Consider the following 18,588-nt stretch of genomic DNA (forward strand, 5'->3'; position numbering starts at 1 on the left):
GTGCCAAAGACAAAGCAATTGTAGGCTCGAATTCCTCACCTTTCGGCTCTGCCTCATCCCCACATCGGAAATCGGAGTTCGAGACGATGAGTCAAATCAAAACGCCAACGCAGCCATCTTCGGTAATTCCACCCTAAGCACCTCTCTCAAAAGGGGCCATGGGCCGTCGGTCAGGAATGCGTTCCCCGTCATTCGCAAAGAAAACTGGCATGTTTATCCGCATGGCGCCACCCGTCAGCCGGCATTACCTGCCTAGAGGGAGAGAGGTGCAGAAAATTGCTTACCTATGCATACCCGCGCAGAGTACAGTCATAATGCGATGCAACCTTGAGACGGCAAGATAAATAAGACCTCGTTCCTTCGCCATGACTGGCTGGTGTCAAGGTAGCCCATAATCCCATCCTCCTCCCCATCCTCCTCTTCATCCTCCTCCCCCTCCCTCCCTCCCTCCCTCCCTCATACCTTCCCTCTCACCTTCCCTAGTATACCATTCGCTTAATCAAAACAAACCGAAAGGCAGAACGCCCAAACACCAACAACAGCAATCCACTCAATCCGCACAAACCTGCGAAGTCAAAGAATAAGAAGAAGAAGAAGAAGAAGAAGAAGAAGAAGAAGAAGAAGAAGAAGAAGAAGAAGAAGAAGAAGAAGACGCCAAAGAAACCAAGAAACCAAGAAAGAAAAGAAAGAAAGAAAGAAAAAAAAATGCCCCTCACACCCCCCTACACGCTCCTCCCCTGCGCACGCACCGACGCCGACCTCGACGCCTGCGCCGCCGTCGCCACGCCCGCCTTCCACCGCGACCCCCTCCGCACCGCCACTTTCCCCGAGCATCTCGTCGACCCGCTGCGCCCGGACGAGGAGCTCGAGTTCCGCCGCCGCCGCATACGCAAGCGCTTCGCCGGCGGCAGCGGCGTCGTGTATAAGATCGTGGATACCGACGCGGATGTCGACGGCGGCGGTAGGGTTGTGGCGTGGGCGTCGTGGATGCCGCCTGTCAAGGCGTCGTCGCTGTCGGCGGGGAAGGAGGAGGAGGAGGAGGTTGAGCCGCGGCCGAAGTGTGCGGTGCCGGAGGTTTTTGACGAGTCGTCCAGGGTGATGAAGGAGGCGAAGCGGAAGATTTGGGGGAATGATAGGAATTTTTGGGGTGAGTGGTTCTCTTTTCTCCGTGTGCTTGCCTGCTTTTTTGTATTTTTTTTTTGGAAGTGACATGTCGAGCTGATGCTGGTTGGTGCAAGACCTCTCCGGGTTGTGCTGCCATCCCGACTACCAAGGCAGGGGCCTGGGTGCCGCTTTGGTGAGATGGGGAATGGAACAGGCTGAAAAGGACGGTGTTCCAGTGTACGTGGAAGCCACTCCGATGGGGAGGTTTCTGTATACCAAGTTGGGGTTTGAGGTCCTTGCTGAATACGACCTGTCGAGGTTGATTCCGGACGGAGAGCAGTTCATATTCACCTGCATGCTCTGGAGACCAAGTAATAAGGCGGTAACCTGATCTTCTTTTTACTGGTGAGCCCCTTCTTGTTTTCAACTTAGGTTTGCTTTGGCGTGGCGTATGGGCTGATGCTGAATTTAATATATCGCAGGTGCTGATTGCCATGATCCTTGATTCTAGAAATACACCTCGATGTCGACCATGCCCCAATTGGAGCTCCTCTCTAACTTATAATGAATCATGAATGTTTTGCCAGTCTCTCTGCAGTTGTCTTGAAAAACGCAGGAACAGCCACCCCTGTCTCTTCAAATGGCACATCCTCCAATACCATCTTCGCGACAGCCTTGGCTGTAAGGAATATCAACGCGTTGCCGCCGCCATTGAAGCCTGCAAGGATCCATTGGTTTTGCTCGCCGGGAACTTTTCCGACGTGCGGAACTCCATCAGGAGTGCTTCCCATGACTGCGCCACCTCGTCAGTGAGAAACAAGTCGCGAATGGAAAGATACTCACTCCCGCTCCAAACCCTCTCCGTCTCCGATCCACTGTCATCCCACCCCGTGAAATTCCTCTGCATATACCCGTCGAAGTACTTCGCCTTCATGACCGGCTCAATCAAGGTCGAATCGTCCACGGTATTCAACCACAAGCTCTTTTGCTCTTGATACAACCACTTCGCACCCCCGACCACGATCCCCCCATCCGGTCTGGGATTCAAATAGTCGACAGTCTCCAGCCCCTCCCGCCCACCATACTCAATATTATACGTATGGCTCAGCCTCGGCTGCCGCGTCCCATCCGCCGCCGCCAAATGCGCACACATGCCCTTATACGGCGTGATGACCCCGCGATACGCCGGCACCAACCCCGCCGTGTACGCATTCGTCGCAAAAACCACCTTCCGGGCCCTCACCACGCCTCTATCCGTGCACACCAGCCACGCGCCCTCCCCCGCGCCCTCCCCGTCCCTCTCCACCCTCACCACCCCCGTCCCCGTCTGCACGTTCAACCGGCCATTCCTCGCCATCGCCCGCTCCAACAGCCCCCCCACGAACCGATACGGCCACAGCGAGCACGCGGGGCTGCTCACCGCGAGCCGCGCGCCGCGCACGCCCGTCACGGCTTCGACGTCGCCGCCGTCGATCATCTCCCGGCCGGCGGTCCACTCGTCGCCGCGCGCCACGCAGCGCCGCCACGCGCGCGCGACCCGCGCCGTGGCCTCGTCGTCGCGCACGAAGACGTCCCAGCTGCGCCGCAGCTGGAAGTCGCATTCGGCGGCGAGCCCGGGCTCGGCGGCGGTGGTGACGGCGGCGAGGGCGGCGATCTGGGCTTGGACGAAGGCGGAGAGGGCGTTGGCGGTGGCGAGGCCGTTGTCGTCGTTGTCGTTGCTGTCGTTGCTGTCGTTGTTGTTGTTGCTGCTGCTGTTGTTGTTCTCGTCGTCGTCGTCGTCGTCGTCGTCGTGGGAGAGGAGGGACAGCAGCGTCGCCGTCTTGGCCTTGACGTGGCCGCCGTTGCGGCCGGTGGCGCCGGAGCAGAGCTGGCGGGCTTCGAGGAGGAGGGTCGAGGGCGGGTGCGGGGTGCTGCTTGTACTGGCGAGGTGGTAGGCGACGGAGACGCCGGCCATGCCGGAGCCGATGATGGCGACGTCGCAGGAGGCGGGCAGGTCTGGGGTGGTGCGGTGGGTGTCGAGGCGGTGGGGCTTCTCGCGCCAGTAGGACAGGGTGGAGTTGGGGACGGGGAGGGTGTCGTTTTGGTGGTTTGCTGCGGGAGCACGGCTTTCGGGAGCCGCTGTGGCCGTTGTTGCTGTCGTCATGGTTTCTTGTTGATGGCGGGGACGGCCTCGTCGGTGAGTTGAGATAATGCAATGTTAGCAATTGGGAGCGTGCCATGGACTTGGCGGCTGTTTGGCACCTGTCTTATAAGCAGAGCACGGTGTGAGAATCGCGGAGATCAGCATGTACGGAGTTGGATCAAGCATTTGTGCCCGCAATTCGATATCGGATTGTAGGATGGGATTTAGCCAAAACCGCCCAACGAACCATTGACTGTTGCTCCCCGCCCACGCGCCGGTCTCCGAAGAAAATGGCGTGATGCGGAGATGGGCGGTGGGCTGGTCAGCGCTAATGCAGGGTGGTTGCGGAGTTGAAAGGTGGGTTATCTTCCCGAGCTCCGCATATAGGTCCTGATCCTGATCAGACATGAACATGTTGATGCAATGATAGCTCAGTGGTTTGAGTATGCTTGAGCAACCACATATCTTACTGACCTGTGCTCTTAGAACAAACCATTCTGCCCTGAATGTGTGCGAGAAGGGAGAGATACGGATGTGTGCGGTGAAAAATATTGGTATTGAAAAGTCGCGTAGTGCTATTGTATGGTACATGTCGTCCCCAAGCGAACCTGCAACGTCGGTGGAGCAAAAATAACGCAGCAGGATTATAAAGGGTCGATGCAAGCATCCCTCTTGGTCTTCTTCAAAATGTGGAAAGCCAATAAGGCATAGTGGCAACCCACGGGTATATTTGAGACCGTTGAAAAGAAAAGGCTTGACGCCCTACCGTATTGACACATTCCAAGCCGTTGTCACCTTGTCAGTCAGGATTCCTGCAAATTCGTGAGACCGTCCTCTGAGTCTGCGCTCGAGAAGGGTTACCCATAATGCATCCAAGGTAAGCCGGCAACTTGAGACGAAGTGCAGAACTTGGCTTCATTCGCGACGTTGCTGTGCTGTGCAAGCAGTGTACACTCTTGTTTGCCCTCTTGACATTGAAGTGGGGAAGCAGGTGTCCAACGTCACTGACACACACGCAGTCATAGAGCACCGTCCTGTGTGGGACGCCAACTATCCGAACACCAGCGACAGCTTGCAACGGGGTATTCCGAGTCGTTCGCCGGCTACCTGGACGTGTGCGCGGGTGACGAGGCGTGCGTGGCTCTTGGGTATGGCGACTGGGCACACAACCTCAAGGGCGAGCTGCCGGGTGTGGGAGACAAAGTCGTGTCATCGTATACAGCTTCTTGGAACCAATTCGCAGAGCGGACCGCGTTGTTGGTTGCTGCTCGAGACGAGGACAACTGCGGTCAGCGACTGGAGTGTGGGGAGAGCGAGTATGGAAGCGGCGGAGTGAATTGAACAAAGTTGAGGGTTGAAGGTCGAAGGTCGAGGGTCGAGGGTGGTTCGAAATTTCAGTTGTTTTTCGCAGCGGGGCGCCGGGTGCGCAGAGCGCTGCGGGTAGTGCCGGACTTCGAGATTGGGTAGCTCGACGTCACAAGATACACGCGCGCTCTGCTCATCAGCCCAGCGTGGGAAGTTGTCGCGTCCTGGTGATGCGGCTGCGCGCCACATGGCTGCCCATTGAACCTTTTTCTTCCTCTTCCTACAGAATCGAGCGAGGAGCCGACGGCTATGCAGAGGTCGGGACAAGCGCTGGCTAGCAGTACGCCCCCATGCGCGCCCCCGTCGAGCCCGCGAGTCCTGGCGAATCAGCGCCCACCATGCAGTATCCTGGCTGCTCGCAGAAAGGCAAAACGCCCGGCGCGTACGCTGCACTCGGTCCGGCGGCCATGCTGAGACAGGCAGGCTGTCTGGCCCGACGCCCATCTTCGCCCCCGGGCTAGCCGCCCCGTGGCGCTCATTGGTGACACGACCGAGGACGCAGGCGAAGGGATGAGGAACGCAACCACCTGACAAGTACACACAAGCATGGACCCTGGCGGCGCCGAGACTGCCAGCGCCAGCTCGCCTTTCAATCGTCGTCGCTGCTGCCGTCTCCGCCGCCGCTCGCGACTCCACTGCCGGGAGCAATGACGAAGAGCGGGTCTCGCTGACATGGATGCCGTTTCGCCGCAACAACACGCCGGTCCTGAGAAGATGGCCGACCCGGGCTGCTCGAGAGTGGACGGAGACGCGCCCCTTGCTCGCGACCACGACGCAAATGCCCACCCTCACCACCGCGTGTACAAGCGGCGCTGGTTCGGCCTGCTGCAACTGGTGCTGCTGAACATCATCATCAGCTGGGACGTGAGTTCGGCTGCCTCTGGCCATTCAAGAAACGAGTCGTGTTGACATGCTGCCCGCAGTGGTTGACTTTTGCTGCCGTCTCCTCCGACTCTGCCGAGTACTTCGATGTCTCCGAATCTGCAGTCAACTGGCTGAGCACCGCCTTTCTCTTTTCCTTTGTCGTCATCAGTCCGTGAGCTATCCCGCCTCTACATGTTGAACCACCCATCCTGCTCACACACACATCCAGCGTCGTCCTGATGACCCTCCACCGCGGACCCAAACCCGCCCTCGTCATCGCCAGCATCCTCACCCTCATCGGGAACTGGGTGCGCTACGCCGGCACGCGGGCCGGTCCACACGGCAACTTCGGCGTCGTCGTGTTCGGCCAGATCCTGATCGGGCTGGCCCAGCCCTTCGTGCTCGCCGCGCCCACCCGCTACAGCGACCTCTGGTTCACCGAGCGCGGCCGCATCTCCGCCACGGCACTGGCCTCGCTGGCCAACCCGTTCGGCGGCGCCCTGGGCCAGCTCATCGACCCCTTCTGGGCGACCAAGCCGAGCGAGGTGCCCAACATGGTCCTGTACACGGCCATCATCGTACGTCCAATCCCCTGACCCTCAACCTTTCCCAAAAAAAAAAAAAAGAACCTTGGAAAACTGACCCTTCTCTAGTCCACCATCGCCTCCCTCCCCTCCTTCTTCGTCCCCGCCTCCCCCCCGACGCCCCCCTCCGCCGCCAGCACCGCCGCCCCCAAACCGGCCGCCATCCTCCCCTCGCTCGCCCACCTCTCCACCAACCCGACCTTCTACCTCCTCCTCCTCCCCTTCGCCGTCTACGTCGGCTTCTTCAACGCCTTCTCCTCCCTCCTCAACCAGATCCTCCACCCCTACGCCTTCACCGAAACCGACGCCGGCATCTGCGGCGCGCTCCTCATCTTCGTCGGCCTCGCCGCCGCCGCGCTGCTCTCGCCCGTCCTCGACCGCCGCCACCCGAAACCCTACCTCGCCACCATCAAGCTCCTCTGCCCCGTCGTGGCCGCGTGCTACCTCGCCTTCGTCTTCGCGCCGCCCGCCCGCGCCGTCGCCGCGCCCTACGCCGTCGCCGCCCTGCTCGGCGCCGCCAGCTTCGCCCTCGTCCCCGTGGCGCTCGAGTGCCTCGTCGAGGCCACCTGGCCCGCCGCCAGCCCAGAGGCCGGCTCCGTCCTGTGCTGGACCGCGGGCCAGCTGCTCGGCGGCGTCTTCGTCGTCGTCATGGACGCGCTCAAGGAGCCCGGCTGCGACGGCGGCGATGGCGATGGCGGCACAGGCACCGCGCGGTGCGGGGATGCGGGGGGGTGGAAGCCGCCGGGGAGCATGTGGCGCGCGCTGGTGTTTCAGGCGGTCGTGGCGGTGGCGGTGCTGCCCGCGCCGTTGCTGTTGGGCGTGAGGAGGTTGGGATTGGGGGCGGGGCACAGGAAGGGGAGGATGGAGGCGGAGGATGCCGAGGAGAGGGGCGCGGTGGTTGTTGGGGAGGAGGAGGAGAACGGGGAAGGGCGCCAGGGTGGGGGGTCGTGATGGAAATGCGGCGGTGTGATTGGAGGGGGTTTGGTTGACTTGTTCGTTGCAGATGAGGGTGTGTGATCTCCGAGATGGAAAAATGTTTGAGCATCGTGACGTAGCAATAATGTATTTTGCTTCGTGGACTGAACAGAACAAATCGTGTTGACTCTGCTACGCTCTGCGCCAAAAGCCGGTGATGACTAACACATTTGCATTCACATGCATGTTTGTACCACTTGAAATGCAAATACAGCTCTTTTTTGATTGCTGTGGGGAGGAAAAATACGGGTTTAGGATCATAGTACATTTCGGGGTGCGGCGGAAGAAAAGATGTACAGATGCTGAATGGCTCTGTGATCGTCTCTGGGCATATCTCGTGTGTATTTGTCGGACCGATCTACAGCATCGCAGCCATCCTACATGCAAACCGTATGCGGCGGAGGTCGGGGGTCTTTCTCGCGCGGGCCGGTTTACTTGAGCTGGGCGAACAGCTTGGGGGCGGCGCATGCGGTGGCGCAGTGGGCCAGGTGGAAGACTGCGAGTCGATCCATCAGTGGAGGCGTCTCCAGCAAGTGGAGAGCCCTTGTCCGTGCATTCGCGCGGGACGCTAGTGTTGTGCTTACACTCCTCGACGCAGTCCTCATCGGCCTTGCCGTTGTCTTCGATCTGCTTGGTGACGCGCTCGACGCAGTGGTCGTAGTGGTGCTTGGCCGGCGAGCACTCGGGCGTCTCGGCGCACTCTGCAGCGGGAATCGTTAGCAGCATGCCCGTAGACGCAAAGCTGCGTGATGCACTGCCAATTGTGCCTCAATGGCATAGCGGAGGTGGCGCAATTGCACGCTTGTTCGCGACGGCAATGCACGGCATGTGGGAGCCGGGCAATCACTCACCCTCCTCGAGCTTCTCCTTGATATCCTCGGGCTCCTCCTCCTCCTCCTCCTCTTCCTCTTCCTCTTCCGCCTCGGGCTCCTCTTCGGGTTCCTCCTCGGTCTTGGTGTCCTCGCCTTTCTTCTCATCAGCTTTATTGACTTCGGCCTCTTGCGGACTCTCCTTGGACGCTCCGGCGGTGGCTGGTGTGGCGACGGCAGAGGCGCCGCCGCGCACGCTCGCTCCTCGCTGCTGTGCGGTTCCAGATCCGTAGGTTCCTTGGTTCTTACCGCTCTGGTGTTCGTCGCCAGTGTCGGCCTTGGGCGCCTCGGCAACGACGTCCTGGGTGACGACGGACGAGTACAGGTCCGAGAGGAAATCGGTGATGCCCATCTTGAATGCGAATTGGAATGGATGCGGGTGGTCGAAGGGGGGCGACTGGGTTCGGGTCGGCGTTGACGTCGGGCTGAAGGGTCGGTCGGAGCGAGGTGGAAGAATCGACGAGGTCAACTCGGAAGCTCCCAGCGAAAAGCCGCTAGGGCCACTTTGTAATCTGATTCGCCCGCACTTCATTCGCTGCCCGCCTACCGAGTAGACATACAACTTCTGCTCGCCCTGCATCGTCTGACGCCATCGCTCATACCTGACTCACTTCGGAGCATTCTGTGCACAGCATTTGGCTACTCGCAAATGTACCGACATCTCGAATTTCCACTTTGACGATCCCAGCTCACCCCGATCCTTCTCCGTCTGTCCGCTGCTACTACAAACTCAAAGCCTTGGTGAATTATCGCCATTCAATCCGCCTGCATTTTACACGAGCCTAGAAATCTTCTAGTATCTATCATGTCTTTTTCCTGCATTAATGTGGCATATGAATTGAGTAAAAGACCCCAGACAGGCCGTCATGCCGCTTCACGTGACATTATACATCACTATTGGTCCTGGTCTGCGGAGGATAAACTCAGAGAGTCCAGATCCGGCTGATTCAATTCCACGCGTGTCTCATTTTCTGTGAGGGGGACTGTCCAAGGTCGATTGTTGGGTAGCCTCAGTCCTTCATGCAGATGAGAAGCTTCCCTTGGTTTTCGTTGTCGTCCAGGTATGCCAACATCCTCGCCTCTGCATCCACCACCTCACCCGCCCAGTGGTACAGCCCAGCGCTGAACTTTGGATCCTGCCAGATGCCGTCGGCATGCCCACGCAGTTGCCGAATGACAACCGGCAGGTGTGAGTCAGGGTCGGACTCGTCGTATGGATGAGACTCCAGAAGATCTTTGACCCATGTTGAGATACGAGATGACTCGCTATCTTCTAAGGTAGCTTTCGAAGGACTAGGTCAGTAAGAGAGACGCCAAATATAGAGGACCACTCACAGAGAGAAAGCCATGCAGCACACAGCCAAAGGATCCAAGCCTCTCGCTCTACACCCTGTTCCCGAAGAGATGCAAGATCATCCGTCTTAAAGGTGATCTCCATCGCTTCGATCCACCTCTTCCCACCTATTTCTTCCTTGTCCTCCTTCAAAGCCTGGACGGCGTCCTCGAGGCTTGTGAAGTTGGCTTTCTCCACCAGCTTCTCAACATCGGCATGGTTCTCCTTGAGAATCATCATCTGACTATCCCGGTAAATCTTCGCGTATTGTTGCTTCATGTTCTTGGGAGCTTCCGGGAGGAAGTCACAGTACTGGTCGATGTTGTCATACTTGGTAGCCAGGATCTCGAGCAGGTCACACCGTGCCGAAAGCGTGCTACGCCACTGCGCACGCTGCCCCTGCTGCTCATCTTGGAATTTTTTGAGGACTTCCATGACAGTCCAAATCGTCTGCGGCACACCTGAGGACGTAACATCTGGGTGCTCTGGCAGTGATACCTTGTATGGGCCGAGCAGGTGGTCGTGGCCTCTGATGTAGTGTGTTTGAGCGGGATCCCATTCTCCAAGAAGTCTTACGAGTTCTGCGGTGAGTGGAGGAGGCAACTGTCCGAATCGGATTGCTGATACGTCGCAATAATTTTCGGGAATGCAGAAACCGTAACCGTTCAAGACTGGAGGAGCAAGCTCGAGTCAGACTTCGACAACTCAAGGCAGACCAGCTAACTTACGCTCTTCGTTGTCTTTACCGCCATAGTTGTTGAAGATCTCTTGACCTTTAGCGACCACCTCTTCTGTCTTGAACTGAAAGGCGCCGTGGTCGAAGAACCAGGACACTTTTGCAGGGAAGCGATGGTTGAGCAGGTCAATGACTGGCAGGAGGACGGCATGGGATGCATTGTCTTTGCTCATGCCGGGGTCGGAGATGAAGGATCTCGACGTGAAGATAGTGGCGGCCCATTTATAGAGCTCCCAGGTGTAGCTCTCAGCTGCAATGCCCTGCTTCTCCAGAGCGCGGACGGCACTCTCCCAGTCTTCTTTCCATTGCTCCGCCCGAGGCCGCCATGCCTTGTCAAGGTTGGTACCGAGAAGCCAGGCAGTATCGTTCCGCTTCTCATTGACGGCTTCTTGGGTCATATCCTCGGAAAAGAAGATGGGGGTATGCAGCTGGTTACTCTTGGGCAAACATTCGATGTAGGGCGCCCAAAGTGACTTCTCACCAAGAAGTGTTTCTGTGACTAGAGATATGTTGCGGAGAATGTGCTCTGGCAGTTGGTCTTGGATAGCCTTGGGGGCTTGATGGTGAGAGAGCTGCAGTTCCAGCGGACATGTCAAGAGGTGGAGCCCGCCGCTGGGAGGATTGGAGATGTCCTCGTTTGCGAATGCGGCCACACCTCCATAAGAGTCCTGGCCGAAGCGCACGCTGGGGTGCACATAGCCGCCATGGCGGACGAACCAGTCAACAAGAAGATCGACGGTCTTTTGCTGTGGCTCGGCCATGGTCTCGGCTATACAACACTTCCCCAATGGGCCTGGAGGGACAAGGGTGCCAGAAGGGTTGCTTGTTTCTCCGTTTCGGCCGTGTCTTTACTTGGTGCTTCGTGATGCCGGAAGTCTGTGGATTGGAAAGATTCTGCTCCAATCGACGTCGGCCATGATGACTCGTGGCGGGGCGGATCGCGGTGGAGGAAGGAAGCGCCGAGTGCAAAACTTCGGCTATGACATAACGCACGGCCTCGCGGCCTCGCTTCCAGTGGCTCGCCGCTATCGTCGCCGCCGCTTCCCAAACAAGAAGGTCCTCACTCTCCATCGCTCACCTCCGAACGACTCGAGGTACCTGATCGCCGCCGGCATTGGGCGCGGTGCTTGCCGACTGATAATGCTTTTAAGCCAGCCAGGTACAATGGCGCCCTCCGCCCTCCACCGCGCTCCTCCTCCGCCAACATGCTCGTCCCCCGTCTGATCCTGGGCGCAGCTGCCTACCTGTCTCTTGCCGCCGCAAGCCTGCACTCAGCTCCGAACGGCAATTGCTCGAGCCATGATCTGCAGGTGCTGTCCTGCTCGCCCGAGAGCCTGACCACCGATGCCTGCTGTGTTGAGTCGCCTGGCGGGCTCTTGCTGCTGACCCAGCTCTACTCCAAGACCGCTGGCGGACCGGAAAACACCTGGACCATCCACGGTCTCTGGAACGACTACTGCAACGGCAGCTACCCTTCGTCCTGCGATGCGTCTAGGAATTACGTGGATATCGCTTCGACGCTTGAGGAATACGGCCAGGACGATCTGCTGGGCTACATGAAGGAGCACTGGAGGGTGGGCCAATTCTTGTCTCGCCGAGACGGGCTGCTATGCTAATGACTCGTAGAATGACCCGGTCATCACCACCTCAAACGGCACGGACGAAGAGCTCTGGGAGCATGAGTGGAGCAAGCACGGCACCTGCATGACCACCCTCCGGCCATCCTGCTACACCCATTATACCCCCGAGCTCGAGCTGGTCCAATTCCTCCACGAAGTCGTCCACCTCCACAAGCAACTTCCTACCCAGGACTATCTTGCTTCATGCGGCATTGTGCCAACGAGCAACGGCACATACGCCTTGGCGGACATTGAGGCATGCTTCACTGAGGCCACGGGAGGATACCTGCCGCATATCGGCTGCACAAATGGTTCTCTAAGTGAAGTGTGGTATTATCATCACTTGGCTGGTAGGGTCAATGGTGGAAGCTACGTCCCCACGAACACCACGTACGGAAGCAACTGCCCCAAGACGGGCATTGTTTACCCACCTAAGCCGGCCTCATAATCGAGGCGTTAGGCAGAGCGTGGTGACCAATTTCGTTATCCCTTTCTGTAGCAAAGCGACAATGTCACTTCCTGACCTCATCTTATGTTTCCTCCCTCTTGAAAGATTCATGCCTCATGGTCTGATCGAGCTCCGCCCTTCGCTCTCCATGTGGCTTCTTGATTTGGTATTCCGTTACCGCCCTCATCATGTGATCGGACTGTACTCTTCACGTAGCTTCTCGATTCCGTCTACGGTTCCTTCCTCATAGCAAGTCCATGCCCCATGATCGTATCGGACTCAGGGTCCGATGTCACTGCTTATAAGCCCTTCATTCCTTGTCCGCTCTTCTCTCTTCTTTTCCTCCAACAATCAACTGGTGACAGGTGAGTCTCGTCCCGGTTCACTCATCCGGCGATTCTGTTGACCCTCTTTACCACCTAGGTCTCACCACGAGTTACATCATGGATGACAACGGGAGCCCCAAGCCATCCCAACCTTCACTGACCACAATGGCATCGGATGAGCAGCATGCCATCGCTCCTACACCACCAATCAAGGCGGAATGGGATGTCAGCAATGACGGAGAGGACCGACCCCTTCTCATATCGAACACTTGGTCGACGCCGCTGGTCCTGGAAGATCCGTCAGAGGAGTCGCGTTTCACATCTGGGCTACCTTCGCTGTGTGAGACACCTTCAAAGAAAGGCAGCAAGAGAGGTAAGTGATGTCGCAACATTCTGACATACGGAACAAGCTTGCTGATCACCGCGTAGACCACGTCTCCTTTTCCAGCGAAGTCGGGCAGCAGCCCTTCAAGAGACATGACCCCGTTACGGAACCTCCTCCCAAGATGGCTACGAACCACGCGAGCTTTCATTCCGCGGAACTGATCGCCCATTCGATTCCTGAAGAGATTGTGAGAGATATCCGAGATAATGCATACACTGACGAGGACTTCGAGTTCTTGAAGGAGAAGGCATGCGGCCTTAGCAAGATCTATCAGTGCGGTGAAATTAAGGTTGGCTTCAAAGGTGTTTCAGGCACTGGAAAATCAAGCCTGATCAACTCGTTGTTGGGCTACAACGGGTTAGCCCCAAGTGTATGTCTCTTGCTACCTTTTCACATTTTGCGTGCTGACTGTACCATAGGGTGGCTACGGCGAGGCATGCACGGCGGTCGTACAGGAGTTTCGAAAACCTCGCCCTTCCCAGGAGATGCCTTGCGAGGCTGAAGTCACCTTCCTGCTGCCTCAGGCTCGAGAGACTGCTCTGAAAGACTGGGTCAGAAACTTCTGGGACAGTTACAAGGCTGGAACAAGTGAGGATGGGGAAGACGACGAAGACTCCACCGAAAAAGACGTCGACCAGGCGATCCAGGAGGGGGAAGTGTCCACCACCGCAACTGATGCCTTGTTTTCGCTCTTTGCGGATCACGAAGAGTGCGCAAGTCCAGAGGCGACCAAGCAGTTCCTAATTACCGCAACCTCCCGTGAAGATCCTAACCTTCTAGGTCGATTGAAAAGATGGACGGATTCGCTACTCAAAAGTCTCGGCGTAACATCGAGTGAGCTTATCATCAAAGCCCACACACCTGACGACCTTCGAGACCAGCTCGCCCAATTCCTGGCGCATGTCGACCGTCAGCAACCTTCGCCATGGCCGTTTGTGCAACTCGTCAAGTAAGTCTATTAACCAGCCAAAAAACGCCTCACCCCGCTCACATTGTTTCGTAGATGCTTCTTCGATTGCCCCCTGCTATCTCAGGATATTGTTCTCGCAGATCTACCTGGTACATCCGACATCAACCGGACCCGCGTTCAGGCCACGAACGTATACATGAGAGATGTAGACTACACGGGGGTTGTAGCCAAGATCGATCGCGCACAGTCGAACGCCGATGCTCACAAATCCCTTGTCGAGGCTTACAAGCGCAAACGGGGCAAGAACGTCTTCATGGCCGTGACAAAGTCGGATGTGAGCGAGTCCTAACCATTCGAAAGTTCAAACTGACTCGGAATAGTCAGGAATTTCTGATGAATCTGGTCTCGTTGACAAATATATCAACATGCCAGGCGCGAGTGCGGGCGACATAAAGAGACTGTTGCTCTTGAAAGAGGAACTCGACTCAATCAAGATAGATTCGAAGAGCTTCCAGCTCCGACAGAAGCAGGCTCTTTCCCAACGAGACTATGATCTCGTCGAAAGTCTTGCGAAGCAGAACGATGTCTTGGAGTGAGTAATTGGGTTTTCGTCTCCCTCACAATCCCCCGGCCGGCCCTTCTTCCTCCGCTCGCCCTCTTTCTTGCTCCAGAGGCGAAGCCACTTTCACATGACATGACCAACTCTTGAAGAGTAGCCACTGATTTTTCGAAACCACTAGGACCCGGGAGACTTCTGTATTGGCCAAAATCAGGGAAAGTTGCCTTGAACTCCGCAACAACAAGGTCCGCCAAGCCCTTGTAAACCGAAATCTTGGCATGATGAAGCAGGAAATTCTCCCAGTCTTCTGTGTCAGTAGTATGGAATACATGAAACACATTGTTGGCGACGAAGATCATCCGCCGATAATGAGCGTCGAAGCCACCGGGATCCCCAGACTTCGCGCTCACGTTTACTCCTTACCAGCCGATCGGAAGATAATGGCCTTTAAGCATCATGTCAAGTACAAGCTGCCCTCGCTTCTTCACCACTTGACCATGACCTGCTCTCAAAGCAAATTGAGAAGAAAAGAAGAGTTGCAGAACATCTTAGTGGATGCACTGAAGGTTCGCACTTGGTCCCACACAGACGAGGACTATTGCACTAATGTGAATCAGCCCCTGTCAAATGAGATTAGTCAGGTTTTCAAGGATCTACTCAGCGATGGCGTTCTGAGCCGCCTTGGGAAGATAAGTATGTTAAAGTGAAGTGCTTGATGTTAATTTGCACTGACGTGTTCACAGAGAAGAATAAGGCGACTTACATCACAGCAGCGGCAGAGAAGCTGAAGGTATACGCGAAGGTAAGTATATCTATCTCTTCCGAGTGCCTGTCAACTGATATTCTCTCCTTAGTGGAAACCTTGTGAGTTTGATGAAAGTTTCTAATACCGCGGGTAAGACGTTAACGGTTACTCTCAGCAACTCAGAAGGCATTCTGTCGCAATAAAGGCAGGTGGAAGACTCCTAAAGTTGGATTCCACGATTGGAACTGCGCAATACTCGAGCCGCTCATCAAGGACATGAAGACCGAGCTCCGTCCTTGGGAGGATGTGAGTGAGCCGCTTGGCCACAACCTATCGGACAAGGTGGTGGGAGCGCTTCAAGGACTGATAGGACGTCTGCAAGGTATGACTAGCACCTCATGTTTTCTATCTTGGCTGCTGCTAACAAGGTTTCGACAGACTCTACTGGCCCATCTCACAACATCCTTCAACCATTCTTTGATGAAATGCGCTTGAACGTAGATATGCTTGACGAGGCGTGCAAGTCGGAGGCCCAGGCAGTGGAAAACGGTCTTTGGTAAGTAAAGAGTGTTACATTTCGCGCTCTTCAGCTGATTCCCGAAGCTCTATCAGAGATTGCCTCCTCCTGACAGCGGAGCCGAAGGACTGTTACTTCCTCCAGCTTCTGGAGAAGATATACGTTGAGTGTGCTGCCATAAACGGTCCCGGCTCAAACAAAGTGCGCATGAGACTCCTCCAAAAGAAGATTTTTGAGAGGGGCCCGGCGAACCCGTTTCACAAGTGCCATGACAAAGCGAAAATTGCCGCACAAAAGCTTTTCCAGCGCCATGCCGAGAGCTTCGCCGATAAGGTCTTAGATACCTTTCAGCACTTTCACGACATGCTTCTGCGCCTCTTCAAGACGGACGAGAACGACACGCCCGAGGCAAAGGCTCTCCGGGAGCTGATTCGCAGTAAGCTGCCTGTCTTCAAGGCCAAGATCGCTGAGTGTGAACGCCTGCTGCAAGAGAGCCTCGAGGCCTAACACAGACAACGGGGTTTATTTCTTGAAGCCTCAACTTCACCCGAGGGTATAATCACGACTTTCTTTGCATTGGCTTTTCGAGATACCGACGAGCTTCTATAGTCTATTTCCGCTACACAACCACCAATTTTCCTTTCCATCTCGGCATTTCGCGACTTTTCCACAGCCAGAAAAATTCATTCAAGATTTCAAAAGGCGACTTCGATTGGTTTTGGCTATGATTTGGAGCCCAAAAGTTATGATTTCATTTTCAGAAGAGTTACGTGGCGGATACTGGCAACACAAAAAGAAATCGGTGAGAGGACAGAGGGGGAAAAAAAAGCCCATACAGGGGCAGAGACGGAAGGTGGCGGAGATACTTTTTTTTCTAGCGAGCATACTTATCCGAATATCGGTAGAGAAGTTATTACGTTCATAACGTGGGGCACAAACAGCCATACAAACCTACAGTTTGGCTGACTGGTGGTCGTTTGAGATCATACAATTGGAAGATGAAGGATAGTCTAAACAAGCGTAAAAGACTACTCACAAGGTCTTTATCAAAGTCAAAAATCGTCTGTCCCATCGTCTTCGCTAACTTGAAAGGCGTTGACGCTCCACCGAACGACTTCAACAACCACTCAACCAAAGAACTTGGGGAAGAGCATAGGCGTGTTCCTCTTCCACTCCTGATAATCCTTCCGGTCTCCATACCTCTTGTCGTACTTGTTCTCACTGAGCGGAATGCCCGAAACCTGTTTTTCCCCACCCTCTCCATTAGCAACCTCCTTTCTCTACCGAAACCCAGCCAACAGAAGGGGAGAGAGAGAGAGAGAGGGACAAGCCAAAACTCACCTTCAGCAACAGAAACGCCACAAAAGCCGGACTAGCCGCACACATGGCCACCGCGCCCGCCTTGCCCGCCAGGCCGACCCCCAAGCCCAAGCCGGCGAGCCCAGCCTTGCTCGCCACCACGCCGGCGGCCGCCGTCGCGACGCCCGTCCACAGCGTGATCTCGCCGAAGTAATTCGGATGCCTGCTCTTCCCCCACAGGCCGCTCGTCAAGAAGTCCTCGTCGTGCTCCTTGCGCTGCTTGGCATGCATCCAGCCGCTCTTCTGGCGGTCGGCGGCCGCCTCGAAGGCGATGCCGAAGGCGTACAGCGCGAGGCCGAGCGCGTCGGTGGCGAGGACGAGCGGGCCGAGCGCGGCGAAGACGGAGGCGGGCGCGGCGTTGACGAGGATGACGGGCAGGGCGCAGAGCGAGACCCACGTGGCTTGCGCCATGAAGGCGCCGAGGAACTTGGGGGCCGAGGTGCGGATGCTGTCGAAGCGCGAGTCGCGGCCGTTTTCGGCGGTGATGCGTTGGAGGAGGAAGGAGCCGACTGGTTGTGTGTTGTGTGTGTGTGTTGTCAGCTGGGTGTTTCTTGTATACGGGGTCCGACTATCCATCATTCTGCTCGTTTCCTTCCCCCCTTCATTACAACCGTTCATGCTCGAAACCGACCATCTTATTCTTGCGAGGGGGAAGAGAGAAAAAAAAAAAAGGAGGACAAAAAACTCACGTCTCAAAGCCCACACGCCCACCGCCGCGCTCAGCGCAAGCTGCCTCCAATTCGCGCTCCTCACCACCTCGGCCAACAGCCCGGCCGTCCCCAACGTGCCCGCCGCCGCCCTCGCCCGCAGCACCGGCAGCATCAGGCTCGCGCCCGTGCACGCGAGGTAGGTGATGCTGCCGCTGGCGTCGTAGAAGCGCTCGCTGCGCCAGACGATGGACGGCGCCGCGACGGCCGCTTGGATGCCGTACGCGAGCGCGAGCGTCGGGACGAGTGTCCGCAGGAGCGGCGTCTTGAAGGCTGTCGCGTGGAGGAGGGTCGGGAGGAGAGGCATTGTTTGCTGAGTATCCTGTGTCGCTGCGCGGATTGCGTAAGACGACGGAAAGGACGGGGTTGGATGTCGATGCCGGGAGGGAGGGAACGGAAACAAAGGCGGTGGTGGTGGTGGTGTAACGTTGACCAGCCGTCGTGGTGAGGAAGATGTCTGTCTTGCTTCCTTCCTTCAGCGCAGTTTTTGCGCGAAATCGAAAGCGATGCGTCCGGATAGCATTTCGAGCTTGATGGCAGCTATACACGGTGCTCTTTATAACCGCGCCGCAACTCGCGTCGCCGGATGGTTTGAAAGCCCGAGCCCAGACCGGGACGGTGATGATTCAATGGTTCGGTTGCCGACGCGAATGATGACACGGGAGCGCCCGTGTAGGCAGCCGTTTCGTGATCCTTCACATGCTCGTGGTGGAGGACGACTTTGTGCTGGGATCGCGCGCGCTGCTTGCGGATCGATAGCGTCATCATTATTGTCTTGCCCTGTCCTGCCAAAACGCCGATCCTCCGAACACGCCCTGGATGTCGTCGGGTGCCTCCCTAGCGATTAGCAGTCATAATCCTATCTGCTTGTGAGCATTTCGACTAACCCGCTACTATTGCATCATCTCCAACACGCATATTCAATGCGCGCCTCAGAGGTTGACACTTGTGTGAATGCCAGATAATTCAGCCACTCGCTAGTAACTGGCAAGATGAAACGTGTCACGGACTTCCATCCGTCGAGAAATCGAGTTGCAGCCCCTTTCAAGTATGAAGTCTAG

General features: G+C 56.6%; 8 protein-coding genes across 8 annotated transcripts; 4 read left to right on the plus strand and 4 right to left on the minus strand.

Annotated features, from left to right (window-relative positions):
* Positions 1 to 365: 365 nt before the first annotated feature.
* On the plus strand, positions 366 to 1,495 carry BKCO1_1000380 (gnat family; the record flags this gene model as incomplete). The annotated part of the gene is made up of 3 exons (XM_020269771.1): positions 366 to 384; positions 521 to 1,147; positions 1,239 to 1,495. 3 exons carry the CDS (start codon positions 366 to 368, stop codon positions 1,493 to 1,495), a joined length of 903 nt encoding a protein of 300 aa, XP_020135097.1.
* A 178-nt stretch (positions 1,496 to 1,673) lies between these two features.
* On the minus strand, positions 1,674 to 3,247 carry BKCO1_1000381 (fad dependent oxidoreductase; the record flags this gene model as incomplete). The annotated part of the gene is made up of 2 exons (XM_020269772.1): positions 1,674 to 1,897; positions 1,948 to 3,247. The coding sequence occupies 2 exons, from the start codon at positions 3,245 to 3,247 to the stop codon at positions 1,674 to 1,676; spliced, it is 1,524 nt and encodes a 507-aa protein (XP_020135096.1).
* Positions 3,248 to 5,263: 2,016 nt separating this feature from the next.
* BKCO1_1000382 (cell surface receptor mfs transporter) lies at positions 5,264 to 6,990 on the plus strand (the record flags this gene model as incomplete). The annotated part of the gene is made up of 4 exons (XM_020269773.1): positions 5,264 to 5,455; positions 5,515 to 5,627; positions 5,685 to 6,033; positions 6,109 to 6,990. The coding sequence occupies 4 exons, from the start codon at positions 5,264 to 5,266 to the stop codon at positions 6,988 to 6,990; spliced, it is 1,536 nt and encodes a 511-aa protein (XP_020135099.1).
* A 455-nt stretch (positions 6,991 to 7,445) lies between these two features.
* Positions 7,446 to 8,235, minus strand: BKCO1_1000383 (ubiquionol cytochrome c reductase hinge protein; the record flags this gene model as incomplete). The annotated part of the gene is made up of 3 exons (XM_020269774.1): positions 7,446 to 7,510; positions 7,599 to 7,715; positions 7,866 to 8,235. The coding sequence occupies 3 exons, from the start codon at positions 8,233 to 8,235 to the stop codon at positions 7,446 to 7,448; spliced, it is 552 nt and encodes a 183-aa protein (XP_020135098.1).
* A 658-nt stretch (positions 8,236 to 8,893) lies between these two features.
* Positions 8,894 to 10,713, minus strand: BKCO1_1000384 (set domain protein; the record flags this gene model as incomplete). Its single annotated transcript, XM_020269775.1, has 3 exons — positions 8,894 to 9,165; positions 9,219 to 9,887; positions 9,945 to 10,713. The coding sequence occupies 3 exons, from the start codon at positions 10,711 to 10,713 to the stop codon at positions 8,894 to 8,896; spliced, it is 1,710 nt and encodes a 569-aa protein (XP_020135093.1).
* A 157-nt stretch (positions 10,714 to 10,870) lies between these two features.
* Positions 10,871 to 12,019, plus strand: BKCO1_1000385 (ribonuclease t2; the record flags this gene model as incomplete). Its single annotated transcript, XM_020269776.1, has 3 exons — positions 10,871 to 11,046; positions 11,112 to 11,526; positions 11,579 to 12,019. 3 exons carry the CDS (start codon positions 10,871 to 10,873, stop codon positions 12,017 to 12,019), a joined length of 1,032 nt encoding a protein of 343 aa, XP_020135092.1.
* Positions 12,020 to 12,462: 443 nt separating this feature from the next.
* Positions 12,463 to 15,968, plus strand: BKCO1_1000386 (uncharacterized protein; the record flags this gene model as incomplete). The annotated part of the gene is made up of 12 exons (XM_020269777.1): positions 12,463 to 12,718; positions 12,775 to 13,100; positions 13,150 to 13,679; positions 13,734 to 13,974; positions 14,021 to 14,232; positions 14,381 to 14,765; positions 14,817 to 14,892; positions 14,943 to 15,001; positions 15,054 to 15,063; positions 15,120 to 15,326; positions 15,383 to 15,500; positions 15,548 to 15,968. The coding sequence occupies 12 exons, from the start codon at positions 12,463 to 12,465 to the stop codon at positions 15,966 to 15,968; spliced, it is 2,841 nt and encodes a 946-aa protein (XP_020135095.1).
* A 620-nt stretch (positions 15,969 to 16,588) lies between these two features.
* Positions 16,589 to 17,834, minus strand: BKCO1_1000387 (uncharacterized protein; the record flags this gene model as incomplete). The annotated part of the gene is made up of 3 exons (XM_020269778.1): positions 16,589 to 16,741; positions 16,803 to 17,329; positions 17,510 to 17,834. The coding sequence occupies 3 exons, from the start codon at positions 17,832 to 17,834 to the stop codon at positions 16,589 to 16,591; spliced, it is 1,005 nt and encodes a 334-aa protein (XP_020135094.1).
* Positions 17,835 to 18,588: the final 754 nt, after the last annotated feature.

The sequence above is a fragment of the Diplodia corticola genome, assembly GCF_001883845.1.
Source record: "Diplodia corticola strain CBS 112549 chromosome Unknown scaffold1, whole genome shotgun sequence".
NCBI lineage: Eukaryota > Fungi > Ascomycota > Dothideomycetes > Botryosphaeriales > Botryosphaeriaceae > Diplodia > Diplodia corticola.